This window comes from Labeo rohita, chromosome 17 (genome assembly GCF_022985175.1).
Source record: "Labeo rohita strain BAU-BD-2019 chromosome 17, IGBB_LRoh.1.0, whole genome shotgun sequence".
In the NCBI taxonomy this organism is placed as follows: Eukaryota; Metazoa; Chordata; class Actinopteri; order Cypriniformes; family Cyprinidae; genus Labeo; species Labeo rohita.
This window is the reverse complement of record NC_066885.1, coordinates 31,008,638-31,022,673: the sequence shown is the minus strand read 5'-3', so window position 1 is coordinate 31,022,673 and position 14,036 is coordinate 31,008,638. Positions and strand designations below refer to the sequence as shown.

The 14,036-nt window shown below is 35.9% G+C and overlaps 2 protein-coding genes across 2 annotated transcripts in view; one reads left to right on the top strand and one right to left on the bottom strand.

Annotated features, from left to right (window-relative positions):
- Positions 1–9,023, top strand: part of LOC127180152 (b(0,+)-type amino acid transporter 1) — a 70,154-nt gene extending 61,131 nt beyond the window's left edge. The window contains exon 6 of the mRNA XM_051134119.1: positions 6,185–9,023. Within this exon, the coding sequence (XP_050990076.1) occupies positions 6,185–6,415 (231 nt within the window). The 3' untranslated portion in view covers positions 6,416–9,023. The remainder of the gene's footprint in view (positions 1–6,184) is intronic.
- A 4,655-nt stretch (positions 9,024–13,678) lies between these two features.
- Positions 13,679–14,036, bottom strand: part of LOC127180182 (uncharacterized) — a 17,462-nt gene continuing 17,104 nt past the window's right edge. The window contains exon 6 of the mRNA XM_051134153.1: positions 13,679–13,920. Coding sequence (XP_050990110.1) covers positions 13,679–13,920 — 242 coding nt within the window. The remainder of the gene's footprint in view (positions 13,921–14,036) is intronic.

Below are 14,036 nucleotides of genomic sequence, written 5' to 3'. Positions count from 1 at the left end.
AGCCTGTATTCACAAAACATTTTAACTTAAAGTGTTGTCCTAAATAGCAGTGTTCTCTTAGCAAAAAATAAAGTTTTTAGCTAAGAGCTTTCTCTTAAAACCCATTCACAGAGCTGCTGAGACAAACTTTTACTAAGGAATAGAGAGAAGTCTTAAGCTAGTATGGGTGGGTTGACCTCGTTGCTATAGATGATATCAGCATACTTTCTAACTATGCACACAGTGATTGGCTGATAGGGGAGGGGTCTAGGGAAGGATAGGGGAGAAATATAGTAGAGCATAATGTTATATTGCCATATTCAAATAAAGATTTAAAAATAAAAATGTTGCTACATTCAAATAAAGATTTTATAATACAGGCTAACACCGTGTCCTAACTACATGCGATGCGACAGGATTCCAGCGACAAGCATTTTGGGTGTACACACGACAGTGCGATGTCATTCAGAAGGGCAGACGTTCACTGCACTCCCAACAAAATGGGCAAGTTTATGAGCTAATTCATAAATAATAAACCTTTTTAACATTATTAAATGTACATACTGAGTGACTAATACTGTCTTTGTTATGGAATACACTTGTTGGTTCGCATTGGGTTCACAGTTTTAATGAACACCTTAGCTTTCATTTATTTTCAAGATCTGATGTAAACTTTCTGTTGTTGCTTTCAGTATGGCTATAAAAGGTCACACAAAATAATATTCAAACTCACATTAGACACATTCAACTTTGAAAAAAGCACATAATCCGTACCTGAGATTATCATTGGCTTGTATTTTGTTGTTCTAGCCACGTAAAAATTTCACGTATCACTGTCATGGCTACTTAGGACAAAAACTCTGATAAAGTTTTATTGCGTTGCGTGTAGTTAGGACACGGTGTGAGTGTAACTAATTAAACAAGTATATGTTCAGCTAATTGTAAGCCTATTACATGCGTGCTTCTCGTAAACATTTAGCAGATATGCATATAAACACCCTTTTAATTAACATAATAGAATAATCATGGTTGATAGTAAGACATGCAAATGTAAAGAAAACCAAACTGGAAACAAGAACAGCTACCCAACTTGTTAATAAAAACAAGGATAAAATCAAAGGAAAATTTCAATTTTAGTAAATATGGCATGTATCTAAAATGTTTACGTACTGAGGCAGACTGCCTAAGGAGTCCTCTTCACTACTCCTGATGTTTCACAGATTTAGGAGCTAGTTTTAGCACTAAAATGCTTTGTGAAATACTCTTAGAGCAAAAATGTAGAAGTCCTAAATTTAGGACTGACACGCCCAAGATTTTCTCCTAAATCTGCAAGTTATGAGCTACTTTTAGCCTTAAGATATTTTGTAAATACTGGCCCTGTTCCACATGACGCTGCTCCACCATGTTTCACAGATGAAAAACTTAGTTAATGCTGAATGGCATGCGAAGGAATCTGAATCTTCCAAATGGCATACTGAATGTTGTCAGTGGAGAAGACTTGTGGTCCAGTGAGATTTGCCAAAAGGAGCTCTTAGCATCTAGCACCGAGAATACTGTGGAATTTGGCTATGAAATCAAGACTGTGTTGTTGCTCATGCAGAGGCACAATGACTGGATTAATGATGTTATTCAGGTAGTGTTGGCTTGTCACCGTACCATTCTCAAGGTGTAGGGCAGTACAATATTGACTAGACACACCTGCCCAGATTGTAACACCACCACCTCCAAAGGCTCATCTGGTGACAACAGTGGCTGAAACACAGCGTTCTCCGTGACGTCTAGATGCCAATGCATCTATTTCATGATCAACATAGATGTTAAAATCACCCACTATTAAGACTTTATCTGCAGCGAGCACCAACTCAGATAGAAAATCAGTGAATGGTTAAACTTTATTTTGATAGTCCACTTTAGACATTCTATTAACTATAAGTAACTTTGCAGCTACATCTTAACTACTTCTCATTAATTTGCAACTACATATCTACTAACTCTCAGAGTGGATGGTTAGGTTAGGTTTAGGGTTAGTAGAATAAGTTGACATATACTTGCAAAGTTTAGAAGAGTGTTAGAAGATATTAAGCAGACAGTCTACTAATACTCTAATGACTAGTTGATATGCAGTTGCAAAGTTACTTACTGTTAGTAGAATGTCTAAAGTGGACTATCAAAATAAATTGTTACCCAGCAAATTCTTTAATAAAGTCTGTATGGTGCCCTGGTGGCCTGTATATAGTAGCCAGTACAAACGTCACAGGGGATTTATCATTAACACTTGAGTCCAAAAGTCCAAAAAGGATGGGAAAAGATTGAACTGTCATGCATGCATCCATTAGTCCATTAACAGTCGAGTTTGTGTAAAATGTTGCACTATACATTGCTGTCACCAAGAATACTTATTTTTCTGAATAAGTATAAGACGTGTGTGTGTGTTGTAGTGTGCTTCAGTTTTAAGGTTTGAAAACATAATTATGAATGGATTTGGGTGGATCTTTATGATTTCTGTTTGTTTCACCCACTGCTGCTTCGTTTTGAGGTCCTAGGGAATTTTTATGTTGGCCTTTGCAGGCCAAACCTTAGTAATCAGTCTTTAGGTAGGTGGAGGGCAGAAACTGCATTTTGACCAATAGGAAGTCCTGTCCTTCCTAGGCTTTGTACCAGAGGTTTTCTTCTTGCCCTCTAGGAGGTGTCTGGTTGTTGTCCTAACATCTTTATCTGATGGCTTTGGCGTTAGTCCACCAAGATCCAATCCAAATGTAGCAAACTTTTATCCACTACTGCGTTTAGAGAGGGGCCTGCCATAAACTGGGTCCTGGAATGTGCAGTCCACTACAACATCATCAGGGAATGGCTGCTAGAGGCTGGGGTACCTCAAATGGAGTCGCTGTTTTACCTTTTTTGCTGTTGTTGTTATTTTTTTTTAATTTTTTGTAAAGGGCACTTGACCCTCCTTGCACATTCACTTTGTAAACACTGGGTCGGTACTTCTGCGGCAATGCAGTTGGAGGAGAAAATGGATTGAGAGTTTTTAGACATACCCTACATGTATCCTAATGGATTTACAAGAATCCACTCCAGTGTTTGAGAGAGGAGAGGGGGTTCAAGTTTTCTCAGGGTCTGCGCACGCAACATGTGGGCAGGCAATATGCTAATGTTTCAAGATGACATCAGTTTGTAACAGCTTAAGAGTAGTTTTAACAACGACTTGTTTTCGTGATTCAGAATTAACTCTTTCTTTTGACAATAACTTTATACACGAAGCACTTCAGATTTAAAACTTTGCAGGATGTTTTCATTCACTTTGAGCTTTGTTACACACTGTATGAAAGGTCATTTTCAAAAATCCATAATAGGGATACTTTCAGTTGTTTGTTTGTGGGTCTTTATGGCTTCAGCAAGTGAAATGCGAGCTCATTCGGGTTAAAATCAGAAGATTAACTTGGCCATTGCAGAATATTCCACTTTTTTTTTATTTTTAAAAACTCCTGGGCTGCTTTTGCTGTATGTTTTAGGTTATCGTCTATTTGTACTGTGAAGTGCTGCCCAATCAACTTTGCTGCATTTGACTGAATCTGGGCAGAGTATATCCCTGTACATTTCAGAATTCATGCGGCTGCTTCTGTCTTCTGTCACATCATTAACAAACAGTAACTTTGACAGTGACATGCCTACCTCCTGGAGAGTGTTATTCACTTGGCTGGATGTTGTGAAACAGTTTTTCTTTACTATAGAGAGGATCATCCAATCATCCATCACTGTTGTCCTCTATGAACGTCCAGGCCTTTTTATGTTACTGAGCTCACCAATGTGTTCTTTTTTCCTCAGAATGTACCAAACTGTTAATTTGGCCACTCCTAATGTGCAAATGCAGCATTATGGGGGGTAAAAATGAAAGATCTGTAAGATGCAGCCTCAGATGCAGTTAGGCATCTTTCCAGCAAATTCGTTAATGTGCTAAATGAAAACCGTTTCTTATTGTATATCAACACGAAATCCATAACTTTTTGTCAGCATGGTCTAAAGATGGTCCGTGTCAAATTTGGTGAAAACCGGAGTAATGGTCTAGGAGGATTTTGAAAAAGTTGGTTTTAGACATAAATCAAAATGGCGGACAGGAAGTTCATCCAATTATGGCATAACTGGTATCAATTTTCTAGACATGATCCAAGGAATATATCAAGACCAGTTTCATTAGAGTTGGCTAATTTAATGCAGTGGTGTTATGGCGATTTAAATAGAAATACAGATTTCCAAACATTCAAAAAATATAGGTATCACCTTGAACTTGGTAAAAAAAGATAATCTGTTTACCATCTTGACTGGAAAATACTGTTTTCTGAAAATACTGAAACTAGCAACCTCTCCTGGTTGGAGATAATATTAACACAAAGAGTATAGAATACCAAGAGGCGAAACTCTGATGCTTTTCTGGTAACAGCCACTAGGTGGCGCTTCGGGTAGCACGGCCGCCATTTCGGAGTAAAAATGCCAACTGGACAACCGCACAGCAGCAGACAGAATGACAATGAAAGAGAAGTCAAAGTGAAAAAGTCACTCTACATGGTTAGCTTTTTTTTTTTTTTTTTGACAGATCAGAATCCATCACATCTTACGCACTTAATTGGCGAATCTCACAGCCAAATCAGAAACGCAGTAAATTTCTCAAATCAGTAAATTTTATGACCACTACAGTAAATGTTGTATTGTATTACTAGATTTGTTTTATGTTATCAGTTGTGGAATCCAGCCATTAATTATACATTTAAGGCAATTTAGCCTGCTTTATTGAGTATTTTCATTTTATGCAACGTTACACTTTACCATTATTATTATTAGTTAGTATTATAGGTCTGACTGTATGTATATATATTGTATTTATACATTATATTGTACGTTTTAATCCCTGGAACACACTACAAACATGATGATCTTACAGAACATTAAGTATTGCTGTGTCTGTCACAACTGAAAATTTGGAGACAGTGGCTTTTTTATTTTTTTTACATAATCATGTTTTTTTGTTTACAGTCATGCTTTAACGGACATTAACATAAGACAATACTGCAAAAAAGTTTATTGTGAAGCTTTTATATTTGAAGAGTTCAGATGCAAAAGCCTCTAAATCCATCTGACGTATTTGTTTAAAATGAGCATTTCTTTCTGGCTACTTTGTATAGGTTTCTATGTAAGTACTGGTACTTCTGATTGGGCTGAGGCTGGAATTTAGAGAGTCTGAAGTAAAAGTATTTGATGGACGTATACTATGTGTCAGGAGCATTCAATCATAATCTCATTTTTGACCGAGATGGCTTTTAGCTGGTTTTGCATCTGAACTCTTAATTTATTGTCTAACATTCCCAATTTTCTGATACATGTCCTTAATGTAATTTTATATGTTGGTATTAATTTAGCATTTATAATGCTAATACTTGCACTTAAAATAGGAATTTCATTCTAATTCTTAAAATTGAAAATTCATGCTTTAAACGTTTCTACCGATCAATTCTTTGTCAAATGCATAAGTACTTCAGCTTCCAGTTGTCTGCTTTAATTAATCATTCGCTAATGATTTGTAAATGTATCATTATGTTATGACTTTACTTGTTGAGGCACAGAACTATTAACTCATTGTTAAGCAATATGTCATTGTGGTTATGAATTTAGAATTAGTCACGTGCCTCAACAAGTAAAGTCATAACATAATGATATCTTTGCAAATCATTAGCTAAAGATTAATTAAAGCAGACAACCAGAAGTTGAAATGCATGGCTTCAACCCATTGTGGTAATTAACACATGAATTTATATTATTAGTTAACAGAATATGCTATTATGAAATTTAATACATTATGACACATTTAATTAATACCAATTTATTGATTACTTAATCTATAATTAATATAGAATGTTAATTTGTTGCTGATGCAGTTATTATTAATAAATGGTTTAGCTCTTAATGAGATATGTAAGAACCCATGATTATCTGTGCTTTAGTTAAGCATGAATTAATGCATATTTGTGCACCCGTATTGTAGTGTTACTGATATAATCAATATAAGCCTACACATAGCTAACAGCCTGACTGTGCATACACTTTATAGACATAAATACTTTACATAACACGTAGACGCACACATAATGTGTGACAAACCTTGTCAGAGAAAGAAGTTATATTCAACCATTGTCTTTCTGTCTACCCTTCCAAGGTACCTATAATTATTCCCATCCTGGTGTTGCTGGCTGCAGTGTTCCTGGTACTGGCACCCATCATTGATGACCCTCAGATTGAGTACCTCTATGTGACCCTCTTCATGCTGAGTGGCATTGTGATTTACATTCCCTTCATTCATTTGAAACTGTTCCCTGGATTGTTAAATAAACTCACAGTCTTCCTTCAACTGTTCCTAGAGGTAGCACCAACTGCCAAAAACCTGTAATGCTGAGGAAACAAAACTGTCAAATTCAGTGTTTTTCAACTTCAGATGTTATAGGCTCTCACATTTCTACAAATCTAAATTTGAAAAGAAAAAACAAATCACTTCATTATTTTCTTTAAATTATACACCTCCTGGGTATAGGAAAATCAGAATCTGAATATGAATAATTGCTATTTTTTTGTGAAACAGATGGTAAGGTGTAAGGTAATATATTTGATAGAAACTATTCTTAATTCATCTTTTGGTAACACTTTACACTAAGGTTCCATTTATTAACTTTAGCTTTTGATCATTGCTGTACATCTGTTTTGCATTGAGACAACCCACTTTTGGCACCTACAAACAGGTATTTTGGGATCAACTACATACAACAGTTCTTGTAAAGAAACTACAGTTTTAAACTTTAACAAAGGTGGTTTGTGGCTTCTTGCAAACATCTGACTGTCGAGAGTGCAACTTAAAAAATCTACATCATAACATGAGTTCTGACCTTTGTCACAAAAGACTTTTAAGTGTTTACTTAAAGGTAATTTCAGATCAGCTTCTACATTTGCAAATGAAATATCTAATACTAATAATAGTGGTTTATCAGTTTACTGATATTGTATTTTTTCTCCTCTGGCCAAAAATCAAAATCTTTTCCAATAAAACTGTACATATAAACAAATGATTCTAGCCCTTATAAATCCATAGTTCTTAAAAATACAAATGTTCTAACTACAGCACAATGTAATGTCCGATGGATTATATACAATCATACAATCAAAGGATGAATTTTGAGATTTTAAGTTTTGAGCTGATATAGAATTTCTTATGATTTCTCAAGCGTGATAGGGAAAAAGCAAGTCGTGTGTGAAGAAAGTCTTTTGTGACAAAGGTCAGAACTCGTGTTATGATGTAGATTTTTTAAGTTGCACTCTCGACATATAATAATCTATTACTTTTTCTACATAATTTGTAACACATAAATATGGTAAAATATCTATTTAGGAGTCTTAGACCTTTCCAACGATGTATAGTTTGTCATGATCAGATTAGGATTTATTTGTAATATGGTGACATAAACTTAGGTGTCCCACTGAGGGGACGGTGACAGTTAAAGGGTTAACTCTTTCCCCACCAAATGCAGAATTTTCTATTATTCATGAGGCAACGCTTCACCACCAAACATGGAATTTTCTGTGTTTCACAGTTTTCACTGTTATACACTCAGGGGCACTATTACCCATCTCCTGAATGAGTCTAGAATGTCCCGATCAAAAATAGAGGCCAGGAAGTCACACAAACGAGCGATCTCATATGTACGCTTGTGCTTATGAAAAATAATGTGTTCATCAACAATCATGTATAGTCTATATAAATGAAAACTGCCAGGAAAAGGTCTGTCCAAGTTTTGGGGGTGCTAATGGAAGTGATCTACTTTTTTTTTTTTTTTTTGCTTGTTCAGATATTTATACAACAAAATATTTTGCACTGTAAAAATAAATAGTTGAAAAAACTTTTAAAAAAGTAAGGCAACTTGATGCAGTAAGACTTTTGAGTTCTCTCAACATTTTTTTTCCCACAGTGAATATACTTTGTTTAGCTAGCATAAATTTGTTCATGCAATGCTGATTGTCTTATTTTGCTAATAGAAAAAGTCTTTTCACAGCAACTGAAACAACAATTACTGTCATTGGGGTAGTTTAGATTTTAATGTATCAACTTTTTGTTTATTTATAAATAACAAACAGTGAGTTGTTATAGAAACCCTAATGGATAACTTAGTCTAATATGTAGACAAGATTGTCTTTGTTTGTAAAATATCTTACAAGACTAAAATACAGTATCCAGCAAACAGATGTAAGTGGATGAACATACTCTAGGCCTCAAAACTAGACACACAAGAACTTGACAAACCTCAAGAATGGTTGCAATCAACAAATGTTTAAAAGATGAGCTCTTTACATCACAGTGCAATAAATAACTAACAATAATGACAAAACAACAACAAAAAAATTAAATTAAGTCAGCAAACAGCAAAACATTAATCCTATAACAGCAACTGCATAATTTATTCATGCTGCAAACTGCATACTAGAAACTCACAAAGCCTTAGCATTTTAACAATATGAAATTCTTTGTTCAGACAACTGTGCTTGACTAGTTGGGACAACATTTGGAGCAATTATTCTGGTCTGACAAGGGTTTTTATGTTGTTTCAAGAATTTTTTTTTTTTTTAGTACTTGACACTCAAAATATTTCATAAACTGGAAAATATGCATTTGCATTCAACAGTTTGGGGGCCATGCAATTTTAGTAAAATCATCAAAAATGCTGGCGGTGGCTGGCAACTTTTTTCAAAAACAATGGTGGGAAAAGAGCTAAAAAATTAAAATATAATAAATATGTCAATGATGTTTTTGTTTTGTTTTTGTCCAGACATAAAATTGAAATTTAAAAAGTAGATTAAAAGCAGTGCTTACATACAAACTGAATACATGTCTTCTACAGTTAACATGTTTTTCAATTCTGCATTAAAATTTGAATTGATCATTTCTGGATTAATAAAGCAAAAAAAAATTTTTTTGATAAATCCTTTATCTGAGCTTCATTTGATGAGTTCAAGGTGTGTTGATGAATGTTATATGTGAATAAAAGCCTAAATTACATTATATCAAGCGATCAGTGTCTCAGAAAACTTTGATTTAAACAGATGGATTCATAAATTGAAAATTAAAAAAAAAGAGGCTGCATCCTTTGTGTAGCAATTGTGCATTTGAATGTGTCACAGTGACAAAGTATTAGAAAGGCGTCGGAGGACTCAAATGCAATTCAAACAAAAGAGGAAGTTTATTCAGAACTTCAGAATATAAAGCAGCAAAAGGGTGAAACAAAAAGTCCAGGCGAGTGGCAATCCAGCGCCCGCATCCACTGAGACAGAGGGCTGAGAGGAAAGATCGGAAAAAGTTCGGTCTATCGCTTCCAATCCGGCCTCACTGTCCACATAGGAACATGAAATATGACAGGATCTAAACAAAACCCATGTGCAACTGACAGTGACAGCGCACAGATAAAACGGAGTAAGAGAAGACACAGAATCATGACACAAAGCCTCCTCCAAATACAGCCTTCGAATTCATGGGAGGCTGCACACTGATATATTTGAATGAGGGAAATGGCATAAGAATAGATTTTAGAACTGGCAAGATGTGAAGCTTAGTTCTGACACTGGTGTCTGCCTTCCTACCAGACTAGAGGCTACTATGAATAGCAATCATTTTCCAGCGTATTGCACTATATATGGGGGAAATATATAATGATTTTAATGAAGCAAACTGGAAGTTATTTAAATTGTTGTTTATCACATATAATAATTATAGCACTGAAAACATACTATATGAACAAGCTAAAACAGTAGCATGCTTATGTGGCAAAAGTGGTCCATTAAAGAAGGGTTACAGAACTATTCAGAACTAAAATCAACTAATAGCAGAATACTCAATAGGGCCTGGCTGCAGACATGCACCTGCACTCTCAGACGCCTGCGCTTCCGCAAGTGACAAATTTGCAGTCTTTTATTTTTTACTTTATTTTATATATTTATTATTTTTTTAATCAAATCTCTTAACATTTTACAACAGTAGCCAAGTGGTGAAGACAAGAAAAAAGAAACTAAATTACAATGTCACAATCGCCACCTGCACTCTCAGCTACCTGCCACGTCACTTGCAAGCCACACAAATCGTGTGTGTTGCCAGTGGTGACAAGAAGCTGTGTTGGTTAAACGATTAAAACTAAATTTGCATAACATACAGGGTCCTGCAAGTCATCTGTAGGAGATAAAAACAAGACCGGCAAATCCATGGCCACAGAACAGCAGAATATGAACGAATATGAATATGAAGCAGAATATAAGAATAAAAGTAACGCCACTTACATTCGCGTTTTCCCATAAATAATAATCTCTACAGCTCTTTTATATCATTGTCTTTTGTTTATATTGATTTTCTATGGGAGGAAAACATCTATTTAACGCATTGCGTTCTGGGCACGTCTGCTTGCCTATACAGAGTTGGCCCTTTTAATATCACATAATGCCTTTCTCATGGTGCGTTCATATCTGCTGGTATATCGTTTGACAACAGTAAGGTTTATACTGAATTTGGTCTTTATCATCTTCCGTTAACCACATTAAGCGTTTGCTGGGCAAGTATAAATGTGAAAGTTTGCACATTCATGGCCATATGCTTGCCTTGAAGTACAATAAATTAATAAACTATATTACAAATTTGATCGTTTAATGGCACTTAATGTATCTTAATACATTAAGCCATATCAAGTGTTAATGGTTTTCTACGGGAGGAAAAAGCTTAACGAGAGATTTCGTGCATTGCATTCATATTCTGCTGTTCTGTTGTTTTTATCTCCTACAGATGACTTGCAGGACCCTGTACGTTATGCTATGAAATTAGTTTTAATCGTTTAACGACCACAGTGTCTTGTCTCTATCGGCAACACACACCATTTGTGTGGATTGCAACAATTAACGTTGCAGGTAGCAGAGAGTGCAAGTGGCGATTGCGAGTGGCATTGTAATTTAGTTCATTTTTTCTTGTCAAGTGACTGCAAGTGTATCAACTAAATCGACTGCAAGTGACGTCACTTCCGGAAGTGCAGTTGTCTGAGAGTGCAGGCGTCTGAGAGTGCAGGTGCATGTCTGCAGCCAGACCCTTCTCAGAATACTGGAAAACAGGTGTGTGTGTGTGTGTGTGTGTGCGTGCGTGCTCCAACCATTTCACTGTTTGTATCACTCCACTTGCATTTTTTTTCTTCACATCAAGTGTCATGGCGGATGCCCTAATAATAATAATAATAATAATAATAAATATAGCCGCAAGTGCCGATTATCGTGGTTTAAACCCTTAAGGCCTTTAAGGTTTTATGGTTTGAGGGTGAACGCGAAAACACATCCACGATGGAGAATACACTCTAATAAAAATAATAGTGCTTTTATTGTTTAGAACTATTATAGTGCCATTTTTCCCCTATCTTCATAAAATGTTGCATGATTGTTTAGAATTACATCATGTATGAGTTTACACAGTTTTGGGTTTTCTTTTAAGATTTATAGGCTTTTGGGTATACTATATAAAGACCACCTTTTTAAATGACCCTGTTATAGCTGTCCAAACACATATGTTCAACATTTTATTTGATAATTATCAACCTAGAGAGTCTAAAGAATTGTACTGCACTGATTGTTTTTTATTTTGAGTTTAAAGTCTAGGGCTAGTTGTAGAATAGAGAATATTCCATTGATCTGCTCTGCACTGCCTTACTTATTGACCACACCTGAGTCAAATCATCAGCTTGTTAAAAGAGAGCTCCGTTAACTGAATCAAAACCTATAGGGGTTATGCGCAACAGACTTCTGTATAAAGAGTGATTGAGTGTCGCACAACTCTGACTGAAATTCAATGATGTCCAGGCTTTAATGTGATTGGTTATTAAGGAACATGTGATCCAAGTCATTACAATACACTTTCTCCAATAGAGGGTATGCATGTGACGTCACCGTCAGCTGGAGTGGCTGCGGCTCCGCCCACTGAGTGGCAAAAAGACTGATTGGCAGCTTTTGTTTTCAGCGTGAATGCTGTGACAGAACACACCCAACACCTCTAAAACCAGAACGAACTTTGCAATTGACTGTACAAAGAGATTTGACAAGAAACCTGAGTTATATCTTTACAGACTGATGAAAGCTACTGAAAAGAGAATCAAATTAATTGCCGCAATTCAAAGAAACAAATGGTCTCCAGGCAGCGAAACACAGATTTGCAGTTATCATTTCATGTTAATATGTTGAATTGTGCAGCAAAAACATATCTTGTATATTGGATTATAGTATATCGTATTTACAAGTCATCAACTAAATATTCTGCATAACGGGATGTTTTTAAATAAACTGACAAAAACTATATACGTTTTTCAACTGGACGATCAGACACATACAAGTGTTAGAAAACACGATTCCTGGCTGCATCAGTATACACTGACCACTTGATATTTGTTAAGTTGTTAGGAACATTATATCATGTTCAGCAACCTTTTGTTTAAACGGATTATTGTTTGTTTTACTCACATTTTCGAATCTTCCCTATGTTATGCCCCATCTAGGGTGAAGGCGCAACATGAAAGAGTTCGAGGATGCGGAGGAGTTTGAAAGCAAATGAACAATAGTTTAATGAAAAACAATGATTTTTTTTTTACAAATAGAAGTGGGTGAATTGTGACTTCAGGAGCCGACAAGGCCAAAATAACAAACAGAAAACTACTAATATTTTAACCCTCTAAATTCCCTATTTAGAAAAGAAAAGAAAAGAAAAGAAAAGAAAAGAAAAGAAAAGAAAAGAAAAGAAAAGAAAAGAAAAGAAACAATTACTTCCCTAACTTCATGCACAAAAACAATCAACAAAAGGTTTCAACAAAAATGGCATCAGTCTCCCTGCCTCCCCAAGAATACTATATACAATTATTTACAATTAGCAACCAAGTCCAAACAGGGGCAATCCAAAATCAAACAGGCGGTAGTCAGGGTTACAAATAGTTGGTGAATGCACTAACAAACAACAATCTGTCACAGACACACAGAAGAACACACACAGAATCTCAGTCTTACTAACACAAGCTTACAACTAACTAACAGAGCAATGAGATGCAAAACACAGCAAATGAGCACAAAGCTGAAGCAGGAAGTGATGATGAGATCTTTATAGGCAGCAGGGAGTCAGCTGACCAGGCAGGCCGTGGCACGAGTTAGAGGCCAGGAACCAATCAGACGTCATCCTGCACAGAAACACACCTCCCAACAACAGAACAAAGACAAATAAAACATAAGGGATTTAACACCCCCATATGCAAGAATAAACATGTTTTATGTTTATAGACAAGTTCTTGACAGAGAATTAGCAATAACATTATCTTTGCCTTTCTTATATTTGATGTCCAAGTTAAAATCTTGACAGATTAAAGCCCAACGCATAAGTCTTTGATTTTTGTTACAGAACTTTTGCAAAAATACAAGAGGGTTGTGATCAGTAAAAACTTCAACAGGTTGTGAACTTGAACCAACATAAACTTCAAAGTGCTGCAAAGCTAACAAGAGGGCGAGGGCTTCTTTCTCAATTGTACTGTAGTTACACTGATGGCGATTGAATTTCTTAGAAAGGAAACACAAGGGGTGATTGATTCCATTTTTATCTTCCTGTAACAGTACAGTGTCAGGCATTCACCACAGCCACCTTCATCTGCCACACCTCCGGTAGCACCACCCACTCGATCTGCCTCACCCGAGTTCTAACTTGCATCACCTGTTCCTCGTTGAGCCACGCCCTATAAATAGGACACTCTGCCACTTGCTCATTGTCTGGTCTACCGTTCACATGCTGAATCTGACTCTCCTTCCCTCTTATGTGGATTTGATGTGGTGTGGCTCTTCCTCTGGACTCTTGGACTTCTACAACTTACAAAAGCATTCAGTTAAGAACATCTTTTACTGTTTAATGCCTTGTCTTTTAAATAAGACTTTTGTAAATAAACTATTGGATTGGATTGCCACTCATCTCTCGTCTCCTCCGT